The sequence below is a fragment of the Condylura cristata genome, unplaced genomic scaffold, assembly GCF_000260355.1.
Source record: "Condylura cristata isolate star-nosed mole 26May11 unplaced genomic scaffold, ConCri1.0 scaffold00040, whole genome shotgun sequence".
NCBI lineage: Eukaryota > Metazoa > Chordata > Mammalia > Eulipotyphla > Talpidae > Condylura > Condylura cristata.
In genome coordinates this window covers 3,128,260-3,143,908 of record NW_004567141.1, presented here as the reverse complement: position 1 = coordinate 3,143,908, position 15,649 = coordinate 3,128,260, and the positions used below count along the sequence as shown (strand labels likewise).

Genomic DNA, 15,649 nt, shown 5'->3' with positions numbered 1-15,649 from the left:
CGCTCACAACTCAGTTGTACTGCAGGCACACACAAAAGGGTCAATGACGGGTTTATTTACAAAAGGGGGAAGGAATAGGAAACAACCCAGGGAAAGAGAGCGGGATACAAAGTAACTGGAATACCTTATGGCTAGGCTGACTGAACACACAGAGTTACACCATCAGGAGAGCCGTTTCCTGAGCCAGCGAGCAAGAGATGCAATCATGCCCTATTTATTCCCCAAATGTCCCAGAATTCCTGCTAGCTCCGCCCTTGGGTCCTCCACTTCTCTCCCTGGTACTGCTGGGAGTTGTAGTTTCCAATCACTGGGGTAGTGTGTAGGGTCCAGAAAGCTGGAGTAGGGGGTCGAGTCCATAAGACTCTGCAGTTCCTTTAGGAAATCCTTCCCCTTAACAAATGTACAAAGGCAAGACAGGAAGGTAACTGTAAGAAACACTCCCGTTCTGTAGGCAGGGCATAGCTTAGAGGCACAAGTGATCGTGGGTCCAGCCACTGCGCAGTTGGCACAGATACATGCCACCAGGTTCCTGGTTAGGGTCTGAGGCTGTTTCCGTGCTTGCCTCCTCTTTGCTTTACCCTCTTGATTTCTTTTGCTAAGTTAAATCTTGCTTTACCACAAGAAATGTCTGTGCTTGTACTCAAGTGACTTTCTCGCCTGCTTCCTGACCATAGGAAGCCAAAGATCCAAAACTTCTTTTTGTTTTGAACTGTCTCCCTTTCAGCTCAAGGTGATAAAATTCCTTTAAAATGCTGTGGCTTTCCTGTTTCAATTTATTATTCACTTAATTAGACAAAGCCACGCCTATAAATCCCTTTGAGAAAGATTCCTCTCCACCTTGGACTGAGAATCTAGGTGCTGTGAGAAAATGACCTTGAGTTTTTCAAAGGCTGCTGTGTTTCAAAGGGTCTAACGTCACACTTGTAAATTATCAGAAGGCTCATTGTTTATCTGAGAAGATCTATAACATCTGAGAAGATTCACTCTGAAGTCTTTTTTAAAAAATTTTATTTATTTATGCATCCAGAACTGGGGTACAGGCCAGAGGTACAGGGGTGGTGAGAAGATTCACCAGTGACAGAGTGGGGAGCAGAACAGGCCGATCAACGAAGTATGCTGCTGAGGGGAGCAGCGGCGAGACAGGAGGGGTCTGCCATGCCATGTAGGTCAGTTCCCTCGCCTGGATTCAAACTCGGGCTGAAGTGGCTTCAGCTACCTTCGCATTGCTGCTCTTTAACACATTGCGCCACCAGGGAGGGCCCCTGAAGTCCTTTTGAGGTCTCCATAAAGGGTCTGATTTTGACTTCATCTTCCCTTTTTATTTTTGGGACCCTGGACCTGACTTTGCCTGAAGTCATTTGTCACCTGAGAACACTTTGGTAGCAGGAACCATGTCCTTGGCCCTGTGTGTCTCCTCTAAGTTCTGCTAAAAGATGGAATCATCCCACTTACAGTTCACTTCTTTCTTCATATATTTCATCAGAGGCAGCCAGACAAGTCAATCAGCACTTTCTGTGTTCTAAGATTCTCCTTAGCTGGAAAATACTTTTCTGTTTTTATTAGGTGCTCTCTCTTTTCCACTTTATCACAGACAGTAGTTTCCCCCAGACATCTCACCACTACAGCAGGAATTTCCTTTTCTTCAGCCGTCATAGCAATTTCCTCACCGTCCCTAAATGGTTACTGACAGCTTCGTTGAGGTCCTTCTAGCAGGTGCTTCTAGCACTGCCTGATCCCAGAGCCAGTGGCACCAACATTTCGCCTTTCCTGGTCTCTGAGGAAAGATGCATGGAGGCAGCAGATACCAACTTTCCAAACTTTTCTTGCTTCTTCTTCTGTCACCACACGTCGGCTTCCATTTGGCTTATATCCAAGGTCCCTCAGAAGACAGTTTGACCAAATATTTTATCATTTCATGATAGGATCTCCAACCTTCCAACCTGTATGCACTGTCTCCTTTCTTTCTCAACTTAGCCAATTCCACATTTTAAATTCTTTTACCTCAGGACTCCACTTTCAGATATATAATTCTCCACCAGTTAGGAATTAACTGCTTTAGTTGTCTAATATAACAAGGAACCTGGGGAAGGAAGTTTGGGGGTGGCTCAGGGGCCCAGAGTGGCCATTTGTCTCCATGTTGTTTCATTTTTTGGCTCTGTAATCATGCTTGCTGCTGCACGATCCCAAGATGGCTGCTGAACCTCCAGGTCTCGCAGTCCACATTCCAGTTTGGAAGACTGAAGAGGGGTGAGACACCAAAAGCTTTTTTCCTCAAGAGACTTTATAAAAGAAGCATCTTCCCTCCCCAGTGAGACCCATCTACATCTCTTTGGCCTTTACTTGTAATAGGGCAAATCTTAGCTGTTACTAGTTTTAGTTGGGCATGTTTGAAAGAAAAAATGAGTTTGATAACACAGAAAGAGGGAATGGGTAATAGTAATAGAGTATATTTTCCTGAATTGTTTTCTTAATTCCCTGAAAAACTCTAATACTTGGGAGCTAGTTAGAGAGTTGCTCGGACTAGAACTCACTGGAATGGGAAAGGGCTGAGTGAGAAGTTACTGAAACAGTCTGCTTGTTTTCATTTACTGTCCTTCCTTGACACCTGTTGGGGTTGGTGAGGCAAGGCTGGGCAAGCCCTAGCAAGAAGCCCACCTTCCTATTATCCTCCAGGAAAGAGCACCAGTGAATATAGGTCAGGAAATCACGATGGGGGTAATTAATATTTCCCCAGCCCTTCTCAAGACTCCTTCCTGTACACTGTCATTTCAGCCTCATGGTAACTCCAAAAGGAGTATCATTAGGGCCTTTTTACAGGTGGGGAAACTGAGAGGGAGCCCCATCTGCCATTAATGGAGGCTCTCTGTGGGGTCTGTGCAAGCACCTTCCCATTAAATCCTCACAGCAATTGGACGAGGGATGTGCTATCAGTTTCTGTACTTTACAAAAGAGGAGCTAGAGACTGGGGGAGGTTAAATAAGGAGCAGAACTGGGACTTGACCCCACAAGAGGCCCCCTTCTCTGTGCCCTGAGGTTGGCAGCCTGGGCATCCCTCCCCTTTCTCCCTCATCTTAAAGCCCATGCTTTGGGGGTACACAGGGGACTTGGGTGAGCCTCTAGAGTAGGATGCTCTGGGTCTCGCCCTCCTGGATCAGTGGGGAATGGCCCACGCTGGTGGTTGAACTGTTGTCGTCTGACTATCCACGATGGGTCCTGGCTTCTGTCGGGGCTCAGTTCCAGGTAATGGGAATATTCTGGCTGGCGGACACTTGCCTCAGCTGGCCAGGCACCGACCCTGGCTGATTTCTTTTCCTTTGATGTATTTGACAAACCAACAAATGCCAGCCTTTCCTAGCTGGTCCCAGCTACCTCCCTATATCACCCCAACCCCCAAGTGTTTGCGAAGGCCAAGCAGAAGGGTCCAGAAAATGTACGCTTGGGAGAACTGCTGGCCAGGCTCTCTCATTCCCTCGTGGGATTGCCCCTGGAGAGGACCCCGGGTACACACCTCTGTCTCCCAACTTGTCTCACCGTCACTTTGGCCTTTGCTCTTTGGGGTCAACCTCTGGCAGCCTGTTGACCTTCCAAGCAAAGAGACTGAGGGGAAAAGTGGGAAATGAGAGGGGTCCAGTGACTGAGATAGGGCTCCCCATTTTCTCATTAGGATTCACTGCTCCCATCTCAGAAATGGGCAAATGGGACAATACCTTAGCTGTCAAGGGAGGTGGGAGGTCTAAGGCCAACTTGCTTCTGCTGGGTCCTAATTTAGATGCTCTCCCACCTCCAAGCCCCCAACTCTGTAGCAAAGGCCTTCCTGGCTCAAGCTGCAGCCCCAGCCCCAGAAATCAGACTTTCTTCCCACGCTTTCTCCACACCTGGTTCAGATGCTGAGAAAAGAGGGGGACCGACTGGTGTGATGTGGTTTGTGGTCCCAATGGGCTGTGGGGCTGGGGTGGGATGGACAGTCCCTCACATCCAGGCCTTTCAGCACAACACATGGCACATCCAGGCATTCTAGGACCTTCATCTGATCTTGCCTGAGGAACACAGTCAGATTAGGGGAAAGGCAGTTAGTTTCCCAGGGACCTCTGTCAGGGCTGGTGTTGACAAAGCAGGGAGGGCCAGGCCGGGGAGGCAAGCACGTGAGAAGTCCCGGCAGACCCAACTCTCTCACCCCTCACGCTGCTCCTCCTGGGAGTGGGGTCCTCGCCTGCCAGACGGGCGCATTCCTCAGCCGTCAGCCCACATCTGCAGGGAGCTCTGGGTAGAGGCCAAGTAGCCAGTGGGGCATGAGCACTGCGGAGGTGGGAAAGGAGGAGCATGGTGGGGTCTCGGGGCGCTGAGCATATGGACCCACTGCATAAGGGGGATCTGGGTGAATGACTCCAGTCAATCCCAGGACTTGGGAGAGCAAGGGAGGGAGGTTGCAGCGTTTAACCTGGCTTGGGTGAACTGACCTGGACAGGAGGCCTGGTCCTCTCCCAGCTGCCTCCAGGGAGGGGATGGAGTGGCGATTGCTGAGCTGGTCTCCGAGGCCTCTTCCTGGCATCTTCACAGTCCTTGTAGGTGGTGCTGAGCACAGCTGGAGCCTTGGGAGGACTCTTCCCAAGCCCATCTTGGAGGCCAGGACTTGGAGACCTGAATGAGATAAAGGACACAGTGGAGGTCAGGGGCAGAACATGGTGGGGTCATGGTGAGGGTCAATTCAGGGAAGGGGTCGCCCCATGATGTTGACCCTCCAACCCCAGAGTGCCCCACCCAAACATCTCCACTCTCGGCCCACAGCGGTTGTCTCAGAGTGAGCGCCGGTGTCCTCACTGTGGCAGCCCCTCCCTGTGGATACTTTTGTGTGGACACACAAAGTGCAGCGTCTCTGGAGTCTGGGGGTGCAGCCAGGATGAGCTACAAGAAAGACCTGGAGGTGGGACTGTGCTGCGGGGAGCCAGGCAGCCCCCCCCACTCTTTCTTGGCCTCCATCTAAATTTCCCAGGGCCCCACTGACATCTTTCCCTTTGTCCTGAATTATTGTTCTTTCTAGCATTGCCCTCACTGGCTTAGCTCCCCTTTGTTTATTGTCTGTCCACCCCCCAGACTGGCATCCCCACAGAGATGTCTATTTTGTTTATGACATCCCTAAATATCTGCAGCTTGAATAGCTCTTAGACTGTCACTTGCTAAGGATGTGACCTTGAGCAAGTCCTATGTCTCAGTTAACATTTTTCCAGCCCTTGCAAGTGCCAGGCACTCTACCTGGGAGCTTTGGTTATTGGAGCAGGGCCTCGAGTAATGCCATTTTGTTGTCATGTTGATGAGGAAAAAAATTGTCCAGGCCACTGGTGGGTGGGGTCTGCACCACCTCCCTGGGCCTCCAAGGGTTTTCTGTGGGGACTCCCCTCCTTCCACACCCCAAGATGAACTTGTGAAGTTCATCGTCGCATCTCCATGCAGGTGAGTGTGGGTGCATGTGTGTGACAGGCCTGCCCTGTATGGAAGGGCGTGCAGTCCAGGCGTGGTCCTGCCAGCCTGAGTGCAGGGCTAGGCTCCAGCACCCTCGACTCCAAACTGGAATAAGTTGGAAAATGAACAAATGGATGAACACAAGAGATTGTTGAATGTTAAAAGGGTTTGGGGCTTTATTCATAAATTTAATGATGACTTTGTGACCAGAAATACACTGTAGGAAATGAACTCCTGTTTGTATCAATTAGCTTCTGGTCAAAGGGGTTTTGTTAGATGCTGTTTGGCTCAGAGTTGCTGTTTCCAAGACAGCAACTGACATTAAGTGAGCACTTACTGTAGCCACTCATTTACCCCAACAGCCATCCTATGTGGTAGTTACCATATGATCCCTGACTATGGCCGGGTGAGGAAATGAGGCCAAAGGGGTTGGGGTGACCTGCCTGAGGGAGGTAGCTGGTGGCAGAACTGGGATGTCACAGATGGGAATACATACTTGACCTAGAACAGAATTAGTTGCTGATCAGCTCTGACCCCCACTTATGTCTCCTACTCCCCATAATTCTTTGCCTATAAAACAGGGCTAATCACAGCCCTCCTCCCTTCCTTCCCCAATGTTTGTTTCCCTCATTCATAGGAGCCGAGTCTGTGGGGAGATGAGGACATGGTCAGAGGTAAATGGTGGTGGGGCCCAGAATGAGGTCATGGTGCTCTGGCTGCCTCCGAGAGCCCTGGCCTTTTCAGAAGCCTGGGAACAGAGCTCCTCCCCCATCCCACACTCTTCTGTGGAGTGGCTTCTCTTTCTGTGAAATGGGGAGGGGTATTTGAGACCAAGGAACAAGACAAGGAGCAGAGAAGAGCTGAGGAGGGATTTCCATTTCTGCCAATCAATATGGCGGTCTGTGCCTGCTTCACCTGAAAACAACAGAAAATGCAGGCTAGATCAGAAAAATCTTTTCCAAACAATTGAAAGACCAACAAGGAATGAGACTAAAGTCTCAGTGAAAGCAGACTCCAGGAGGTGAGCAGGGACAGGCCTGTGTGTCCTCCCCGAGCGTGTAGGCCACACAGCCCAAGAGCAAAGCAGGTGTTGTATGTGGGGCGAGGCGCATTTCAGGACGGGAATCAAGGGGACACAACACCCTTACAATCTGGGACCAAAAGCATGCATATTTAAGCTAAACGCCAGAGGAAACCCACTCCCTCACCACAGACTGCAAGGACAGTGGCCTAGGTGGGGAGCAGAGCTGGACAGAGCCACACGCAGGAAACAACCCCTGTGGCTCTGGCCATAGTCCTGTGGTCTGTTGTTCAAATTCCTTCAATGTGCTAGGGAGCAAAGGAGAGCCCAGACACTGGAAGGGCCCCTGGGGAACACATCTTTCCGAACCTCAAAAGCCCCCACAGACCGTCAACCCAAAGCCACCAAACACCAGAGGATCTGGAGATGAGGCAGGGAGGGGTCTCAGGGCCTGAGTGTTCTCACCCATAACGAGGGGGCTTGTCCAGATGCTCTCCAAGACCCCTCTAGTACGGGGGTTCTTCAGGAGTACAATCCCAAGGAAGGCTAAAGTGTGTCCCAATTTTGATTCTGGGGTGCCTCTTCACGGGAGAGATAGCGTGTGAAGGACTAGCCCTGCCTGCTCCCTCCCCTTCCTGCTGGAATTTGTCCTCAGTTTCCCACTCTGGGGAGGGAGGGAGAGGGGGAGGGAAGGGGCGGTGTCAGAGTCCAGACTGGGCCTTTGATGTGCAAGAAAGGTGGGCGGGTGGGGCTGTAATAGGGGCCAACAGGGGCAGGGGAGCCCCTAAGGGTTTCCTCAGCTTGACCTACTTGGGCTGGCCATAATTGCTCTCTTCCTTTTTTGGGAGCCTACAAATAGGGATGCCCTCTCCCAGCTCCTATAGCTGAGCTGCCAACACCAGAGGTGAGTGCCTGCTGCTGGGGTCCTGTCCTGGATAGGGTGTAGGGGCACTCAGGGGCACCCAGCCTAACACCCGGCCCAGGGTCTGGGCATGGGGTAGAGGGATGAACAAGTAGGGACTGATGAGAGAGGTCGGAGTGGTGGACCAGAGGGTCCCTTGTAGGGTGTCTGGGTTGGGGACATGGGGAGCTGAGGTCCTGGCAGGTGGGGACTCTGGGTTAAAGAGCTGGTGGTAGCTCATTTAGCTCCCGCTCCCTTCCCCGCCTCTTCCCTTCATTCCGCAGAGGAGCTGAGAAGGGCCAGGGTTGCATGGGAAGGGAGGATTCCCTCTAGTCTCCAGGCACCAGACTTCTAAAAAAGCAACAGTGGAGGCGCCAGGCTGGCTGGCAGGAGCCCAGAAGGGCTTACCGAGCACCTCTGGGGTTCTGAGGTCTCTTTCTTCTCCTGGGAATCCAGAACCTGCTTCTGTGCTGAGCTGGCACAGAGACCCCAGGCAGCACTGGCTCTTCCTCACCTTCACTCAGCCACAGCCAGTGCGGCCATTTACTATATAGGGCCAAGAGGAGAAGGAACCGCGAGGGAGAGAATCTTGCCATGGTGACCTCGCTTTGTAGGACTCCTGTCCCCTGAGGGGAGCAGGAGTGAGTCACTGAACACGCATGGAAAAAATGTTGCCTTCCTGGCAGTGTTAGGATTTCCCCAGGCTGGAGGCATCCTCGCAAAGGGTGGTGGGAGAGGGCAGTGGAATTGGGAGGGCGTGGGCAATTCTGGAAAAAACTTCTGCCCCTAAGGGAACAGGCTACCCCTATAGGGAACCTGCCATCTCAAGACCACTCAGGGGCCAGGGGCATGGCCTCACGTGGGCCAGTCAGCTGGCCACCAGAGAGAATGCCTGGTTCCAGTGCCTAACTAAGCTTGGTAGCTGAGATGAACCCCACTTTAGTGATGAGGTACCTGAGGCCTAGACAGGGTTCAGGGCTCCCCCAGGGTGACACAGTAAGAGATGGAGAGGGGCCCAGATTTTCCTTTGTATGCAGTTTCCCTGAGTTTGGGGGACCATGGAGTGCGGATGGGTGAGGTGGCCGTGGGGATTCCTTTTAGATCCGATCGTCCCTCCCGCAGAAGTCCAGCTCTCCATGCGCCTGGCTGAGGGAGCAAGGGCAGAATCCCCCCCTCAGGTTACTGCAGCGGAACCCTGGAGGCTGAAAGGGGGGAGGTTTCTAGGGCCAGAGGTCTGTGTCTCATGGGGGGGCTGCAGAGTGGAACCAAGTGATTCCTGCTGTCGGGAATGACCAAAGGTGGAGAGAACTGGGGAATCCGTGGAGGACTCCCTGACAGGTGATGTCAGGGAAATGAAACCTCTGTCCAGGAAAATAACCACGGGAGGCAATAGGGAAATAAATTGGAAGCAGCCGGAGCCATCAGGGAGGTGGCTTGGAGGAGGGGACGTGTGGGGCGGGAAGCGTGGGGAGATTCAGGCTGGCCTGGGAGCAGACCTGGGAAGCTGGGGCTGGCCTGGGTCTCTGCTGGGAGTCACACCTTTGTTCTGTGACAGTGAGGATGGTCAGGCCCTTGGAGCAGGCGGTGGCCGCCATTGTGACTACCTTCCAGGAATACGCCGTGCGTGGCGGGGACGAGCACAAGCTGTGCCAGGCGGAGCTCAAGGAGCTGCTACAGAAGGAGCTGCCTACCTGGACCCCGGTGAGCGGGGGGGGCCCCTCCCCGCCCACCCCTACTCCTGGGGAGACATGGCTTGGACTCTGCAAGGGGAGACCTGGAGACACAAGAGCAGGGAACCACAAGAGAGGTGGTGGCCAGGCTGCAGGGAGGGAGTGCCAGCAAGCGGCCAGAGTGGCAGGAGTCTTGGCTGTCTCCCCTGGGAGATGAGGGACCGCTGTGGCCCCTGCTGCTTTGCAGGGAGGACTGCTGGGAGGAGCGGGTGCTGAAGAAGGCCTACCGCAGAGTAGGCGCTGAGCAGCAAACAGACCCTCAGAAAGGGACCTGAGGACTTGGGAGGGCCCTGGAGGGCCCTGGGAGGGCTGAGTTGCTGGAAGAGGTAGCTGAGCTCCCCCAGGAGGATGTGGGTTGGGCTGGGTGGCATCGAGGGGGGCCGGGCATCCTGTATATGTGCGAGCGCGTGTGAGCACACGTGTGTGTGCGTGTGTACGCATTCCAGGCTGTTCTACCCTCCTCAGTCTGTTTCCCTCCCCGCACAGACAGAGTTTCGAGAGCGCGACTATGAGAAATTCATGAACGTCCTGGACACCAACAAGGATTGCCAGGTGGACTTTATGGAGTACGTGCGCTCTCTCGCCTGCCTGTGCACCTACTGCCATGAGTACTTCAAGAATGCCCCCCGGGACCCCCCCTGCTCCGAGTAGCCTCTCTTCCAGAGTTCCGTCAGGGGTCTGCGGGGTCCAGCTCCAGCCTGGCCCTGAGGTGGGCTGTCCCCGACTGACCTGCCCCTCTCTACCTAGAACCTCCCATGTGTGCCCTGGTAGAGTAACCCGAAACCCGTCTGACCCTTGAGACCAGAGAGGCGAGAGGATGGTCCCGGATGGGGATGGATGGCGGCTGGTGTGGAGCAGCCCGCTGCTGCCTCTGACGCTGTCTGAGGCCGGGGGCAGAGGCTGGGGTCTGCTCTGAGGCCGTCAAGGCGGAGCTTGTGCAAGAAGAATGATGGAAAGGGTCGACTTAACATCTAATAAAAAGCTGGTGCCACTTGGCTGGGTCTGGTTCTTCTAAGAGGATGCGTGGGCCCTGGGGCAGAGGCTGAGGGCTCCGTCTTCTCTGGTCTTTTCTGCTGGAGGACATGAGGTGAGGGGTGGTGGGACCTTTCAGACTCTGCTGAGATGAGATGCTTTTGAGAGTCCGGTGGGAGGAGGTGGGTAACACAAGGATAAGGTGCAGTGGGGCTGGGAGCTCCCCCCCCCCAGACCCCTGGGAGCTCCCCCCCCCTGCCCAGACCCCAGGGTCTTTTAGGGAGAAGCTATTTCGGGCTGTCGGGCTGTCTAGGAGGGTGAGAGGACACAGGAGGTTTCCTGGGAGGGAGCGCAAACCTTCTGATAGGATGCTGATGAGGGTGGCGCTGTGCGGGTGGGTGGGCTTGTTCCCTGCCCAGGGCCGTGGGGCCCCCAGTGCAGCACTAAAAGGATTAGGGTGCCTAAGCTGTTGGTTCCCTGCCAGGGGAAGGTCTCCTGTGTAGGAGGGACAAGAGGATACTTGAGGCAGTCCCCAGCTGAAACCACAAGGACCTGTGAACCTTAGCCCACACCGCTGACCCTCACTCAGTCCCTGGGTTCAGCCCACCCTGAGAGGTTAACTCTGACCCCCGCTTGCCCCATTTTGGACTTTTTTTTTTTAAAGATTTACTTATTTATGCTTACAGAACTGGGGTCCAAGCCAGAGGTGTGGTAGATGAGAGGATTCACCAGAGACCGAGTGGGGAGCAGAACAGCCAGATTGACAAAGTACACTGCTGAGGGGAGCAGCGGGCGGGTCAGGAGAGGCCGGCCTGATCATTGGGTCAGCTCCCTGGCCGGGGATCGAACACATGCAGCAGTGGCTTCGGAGAGCTTTGTAATGCAGTGCTTTAACCCATTGCCCCACCAGGGAGAGCCCCATTTTGGACTATTTAACCTTTAATGTTCATCCTGCCCTGCATTCTTCATTCCCAATCTTCACTCTGACTCTAAGCCCCTCTCCTAGCCCCCCAACACCAAGCCCCCCTCCTCCTCACACCCTCTTTATCCATCACAGAGCACCCTCCCTTGCCTGGCTCCACACCCCACTGCATCATTATGGCAACCGAGACTCTTCTCCCCGCATCTCCTCTGGGCACTCGCCTGTTCTTCTTCCCAGGCCCCCAGCTCTGGCAGTGAGTCTCAGCCAGCATGGCAGCGAGCTCTTTGGAGAGGGCAAAAGGGCGGCTGGAGCCTGGGGTTCACTTCCTTTTGTCCCTGGAAGGCCAGGGTAATTTCCCAGCCCTCACCCACCCCAGTCTCCCCTTCCCCAGGTGCAGGCTGGACCACTTCCCTCCTGACCTCTGGTCCCAGGCCTCATGCTCCAGCCCTATAAAACTGAAGCGTGGACACTGGGGTGCCCATCCCACTGAGGGCACTGCCTGTGTCCCCGGGGTTTCGTTCTGTCTGTTGCCAGCTGCCGGAAGCTGGTTCAGTGGGCCGGGCTGGCGGAGGGGCTGTGGCGCTTGCTCAGCACGTTGGCCTGCACGGGAGGGCTGCCTGTTCCCCCGTCCCCTGCCATGGGCAGGGCCCGGCCAGGGTATAAATAGGTCAGACCTCAGGCTTTCCCTATTCTTCTCTCTCTCCCAGCCCTGTCCTCAGCACTTCCCCTCTTGGCCTGGAGAGCTGTGGTCGCCTGACTAGTACGTAAGTGGAGTCGGGCCGGCAGCATCAGGAGAAAGGGAGGCTGGCGGGTGTCAGATGTGCTAAATGGGTCCAGATGTGAGATTCGAATGTGGAAGCTCTGGGGGCAGGATGTGTGTGCTTTGTGTATGTACATGCATGCGCATGCAGAGAGAGAAAAAGAAAGAATCGGGCAGGTGTCTGTGCCTGTGTCCGGGGGCATGGGGCTCGTGTGCAGTGGCTGGAGCATTCGCTGGTGTGCAGTGGCTGTGGGCACGTATGTTTGCAGACCTGTTGCACACTCAGGTGTAGGAAGCAAAGTGAAGGTAGAGACCTTGGGCTTCTGCCTGGGCCTATGAGCCCCCAGTCTGCTCCCAGCAGCCCAGCAGCCCAGCAGCCCAGCAGCCCAGCAGCCCAGCCCAGGGAGCTGGGTCTCCTGCACAGCCCTTCACCACAGCCCCACCCGTAGTTGCATCTCTGCCACCTCACCCTGCCCCTCCCCATGCTAGGCACTAGGCCTCTGTTTTTTTCCGCTGCAGGCCCCTGGCAGGCCTCCAGCAACCTCGCCCAGTGCTGGGAGGGAGAAGAAAGGGCCAGGGCGGGGCTGGTGTGGGCAGTTTGCTTCGTGAATGGACTTAGTGAGGGGTGGAAAAGCACTGAGGGAGGCTCCCAGATGGAGCAGCCTGAAATCCAGAGCCCTGCAAAGTTTGCTGCCAGAACCACCATTTCCTGCTATGTACATGTCTGCCAGTAGTGGGCCCTACTTTCTGGGGGTCCTTCTATGGGGGGGCGCAGTCCCACCAAGTGCTCCCTGGGGGGTAGGAGGACATTCCAATGTATAGCTGAGGCTGAGGAAAATCAGGGCGGCTCTGTGACCTGCCCCCAGAACCACACTACCGCCATGACGTGTCCCCTGGAGAAGGCTCTGGATGTGATGGTGTCCACCTTTCACAAGTACTCGGGCAAGGAGGGTGACAAGTTCAAGCTCAACAAATCAGAGCTAAAGGAGCTGCTGACCCGGGAGCTGCCCAGCTTCTTGGGGGTGAGTGGCTGCTGCCCGTTGGCATTCCCCAGGGAGGAGGGCAAGTCCTGGGAGGCACCGTCTTTTTGTAGAGCACAGCCAGCTGGCATCTCTCCCCGAGATGGGCAGGTGGGGAAGAGAACTTGTTGTAGTTTCCTGACTGGAAGCAACGAGCAGCTGCCACTCACCTGCAGCCCGGCAGAAAGAGGGCTGAGCACGGACTGGTAAGTTCCAGCCCGGACGCTGCCGGAGCTTCGCGCAACCTAATGGAAGGGAGAGAGGCTACATGTCTCCAGGTGGTGGCCCTACAAAGCTGAGATGTGGGGGCCACGAGGGCCTACCTCCTGCTCTCCCTCTAGCAATGAATGCACTGTGTGAGTTTCCCTTTGGTTTGTGGACGTGAAGACTTGGTTATGGAGACACTTACCCACCTACAGACTTCTCTGAGTAATCCACAGCTTCCATCATATCAAACTTGACGTAGCCTGTATGGTGCTTTCCCGGCCACAAGCTAGTAGGACCTTAAGCCCCCCTGGAGGGAGACGCAGAGGTCCCCTTTGCCCAGTTTCTCAGGTCTCATCTGCGGGGTGACCCTCAGGCCCTGGCTTAGCGCTGAGAGTTGAAGCTGTGCGGCTCCCCTGGGGCGTGACTGCCCCTTCCCACACTCCTACCTGTCTGGTCTTGTTCTGCTCACTCGTTTACCGCTTCTACCCTTCACCTCTTCCTTCCAGAAAAGGACAGATGAAGCTGCATTCCAGAAGCTGATGAACAACCTGGACAGCAATAAGGACAACGAGGTGGACTTCCAGGAGTACACTGTTTTCCTGTCCTGCATCGCCATGATGTGCAACGAGTTCTTTGAAGGCTGCCCGGATAAGCAGCCCCGGAAAAAGTGAAGGGGCCTCAGACGTGGTGGGTGGGGGCTGCCAGCTGGGGTCTCCCTTGTTGGTGGTGGGCACAGTGCCTCACCCTGCCTCCTCCAGACATGCACACGAGGCTGAGCAAGCTCAATAAAGATTCTTAAAAGCTATGAGACTGGAATGAGGGGTGTGTGGGGGATGTGTTGGGGGTTGGGTGCAGGCATGCTGGGAGTTGAGCAGCAGTTGTGGTAGTGAAGGGGGGAGGGGTTCGGGTGCTGAGAGAATGATGTCACACACCTGTGTCTCTGTGAGTGATGCAGTAGTCACCGGATGGGGCCAAAGGTTGAGAAAAGGACCCCCGAGGCTCGGAATGCCCCCGCTGTGGGTGCTCAACCAGCACCCTCACCCCTCCCGTCTTTCCCACCCTGCCCCTGGCAGGACCTCTCACTGAGGCTGGGATGGGCCTGAAGGTCACATCTGTTCCTGGTTGGGGTCTGGAATGGAGCTTGGCGCTCTGGTGAGGAGGGCAGAGCTGAGTCACAGGAGGGAGGAGAAAGGCCGCGTGGGGTGTGGTTGGGGGCTCAGCCCCAAACTCACAGCCTAGTCTCTGGCTACCGCATCCAGCCCATGGGCTTTAGCCCCGGGGAGCAGGACTCCTTTCCAGCCATGTGGAGTCAGGTCAGGCTGTTGGCAGCAACATCAGAATACTGTGCTGCCTCCCTGGTGGCCTGGGGGTTAAATCTCAGCACTTATCACCACTATGATATGAGCTGGATCCCTGGCCAGGGAGGTGACCCACATGGCCCAGCAGACCTCTCCTGTTTCCCCTGCTGCTCCCCTCAGCAGTGTATTTCAGTAGATCCAACTGTTCTGCTCCTCTCTGTCCCTGGTGAATCCCCTCACTCCCCATAACTCTGGCCTACACCCCAGTTCTTCTACTAAAAATAAAAAAGAATATTGTCCTTCTCTGCCCCATAACATTGAGTGGTCTTTGCTCTCAATCAGGAATTGTGCCCAGAAGGGACCTCAGAGGGATGGGAGGAGAATGGCAGGAGTGGTAGTGAAGGAGATGGTAGAAGGAAAATTCCAAACACAGAATATGAGAGGTGGTTGAGCTCCCCTCCCCACGAATGTATGTGTGAGTGTGCATGTATGTGTGTATCTATATTGGGGATGGCGGCTCTTTAGATTAGTGGCTGGCGGCTCCAGCATGACTTTCAAGCGGAAGTGAGGTTGCCCCTCCAGGCCATAGTGAGTGTTATGGCTGTGACCTGGGAGAAAGAGGCAGACACAGGTCAGAGGCAGAAGAGTGTGCTCCCTTGGGCTTTTCACAAGGTCCTTTTCCTTCTCATCTCACTGTGTTTTTCCTCTCAAGCTTCAGGGGATAGGGGAGGTGACTCAGATGTTCCCTCAGATGTGACTACAGAGACTTGGGTTGAATTTTGGCTCAGGAAAGAGCCTCCCCCCGCCCCCCCCACCCGCGCCCCACATCTTCCTTGGGAGAGCCCTTCCCCTGAGCCTGCTCCTACATCACTACCGCATCACTCTCCACTTCGGAAACTCCTGTTGCTTAGTGATCAGTCCCTACTGCCTCTCCAGTCTTGCCAACTGGGGGTGAGTAGAGGTAGAGGTTTTTTTTTTTTTTTTTGGTGGAGGGAAGCAGGGAGGACCCAGGCAGCCTGGGTGGGTTCTGCAGCCATAGGTGCTAAGCCCTGACTCAGTTCTGTTCTGATAGTTGGACTGGTTGGTGGGAAAACAACATCATAGTCTCTGGGATGCAGGCAACTCTCCTGATTCCTATCACATTCATTACCACACTGCAAACCTGCTCCTTCCAATCTGCAATGTGGACCCCATCACTCAGGCTTACCCTTGTCAGGATCCCCTCTCCCACCCTTGAGTCTCAGCCCTCCATGCCAAGAGTCTCTGACAATTCTTTCCCATGAGGATGAGAGAGATTTAGAAGAAACCACTCATGTAAAAGCCCTTTAAAAACCATGGGGGAGTCAGGGAGAATGGTACCTT

The 15,649-nt window shown here is 54.7% G+C and overlaps 2 protein-coding genes and 1 long non-coding RNA gene across 3 annotated transcripts; 2 read left to right on the top strand and 1 right to left on the bottom strand.

Moving 5' to 3' along the window:
• Positions 1-1,159: 1,159 nt before the first annotated feature.
• On the bottom strand, positions 1,160-13,487 carry LOC105854443. The gene is made up of 4 exons (XR_001146127.1): positions 13,436-13,487; positions 4,458-4,638; positions 4,175-4,296; positions 1,160-2,237 (listed from the first exon to the last, which is right to left on the bottom strand). It is a non-coding gene; the product is annotated as an uncharacterized LOC105854443 (long non-coding RNA).
• On the top strand, positions 8,940-10,084 carry S100A3 (S100 calcium binding protein A3). Its single transcript, XM_004693722.2, has 2 exons — positions 8,940-9,080; positions 9,596-10,084. The coding sequence occupies exons 1-2, from the start codon at positions 8,940-8,942 to the stop codon at positions 9,758-9,760; spliced, it is 306 nt and encodes a 101-aa protein (XP_004693779.1). The 3' UTR covers positions 9,761-10,084.
• S100A4 (S100 calcium binding protein A4) lies at positions 11,672-13,794 on the top strand. The gene is made up of 3 exons (XM_004693721.2): positions 11,672-11,767; positions 12,630-12,785; positions 13,496-13,794. The coding sequence occupies exons 2-3, from the start codon at positions 12,645-12,647 to the stop codon at positions 13,658-13,660; spliced, it is 306 nt and encodes a 101-aa protein (XP_004693778.1). The 5' UTR covers positions 11,672-11,767; positions 12,630-12,644; the 3' UTR covers positions 13,661-13,794.
• Positions 13,795-15,649: the final 1,855 nt, after the last annotated feature.

Excerpts from the sequence above, each read along its gene's own strand:
- S100A4 (XM_004693721.2), top strand. The coding sequence starts at position 12,645 with ATGACGTGTCCCCTGGAGAAGGCTCTGGATGTGATGGTGTCCACCTTT. Across the intron at positions 12,786-13,495 it reads AGCTGCCCAGCTTCTTGGGG|AAAAGGACAGATGAAGCTGC; the intron begins GTGAGTGGCTGC and ends TCTTCCTTCCAG.
- S100A3 (XM_004693722.2), top strand. The coding sequence starts at position 8,940 with ATGGTCAGGCCCTTGGAGCAGGCGGTGGCCGCCATTGTGACTACCTTC. Across the intron at positions 9,081-9,595 it reads AGCTGCCTACCTGGACCCCG|ACAGAGTTTCGAGAGCGCGA; the intron begins GTGAGCGGGGGG and ends CTCCCCGCACAG.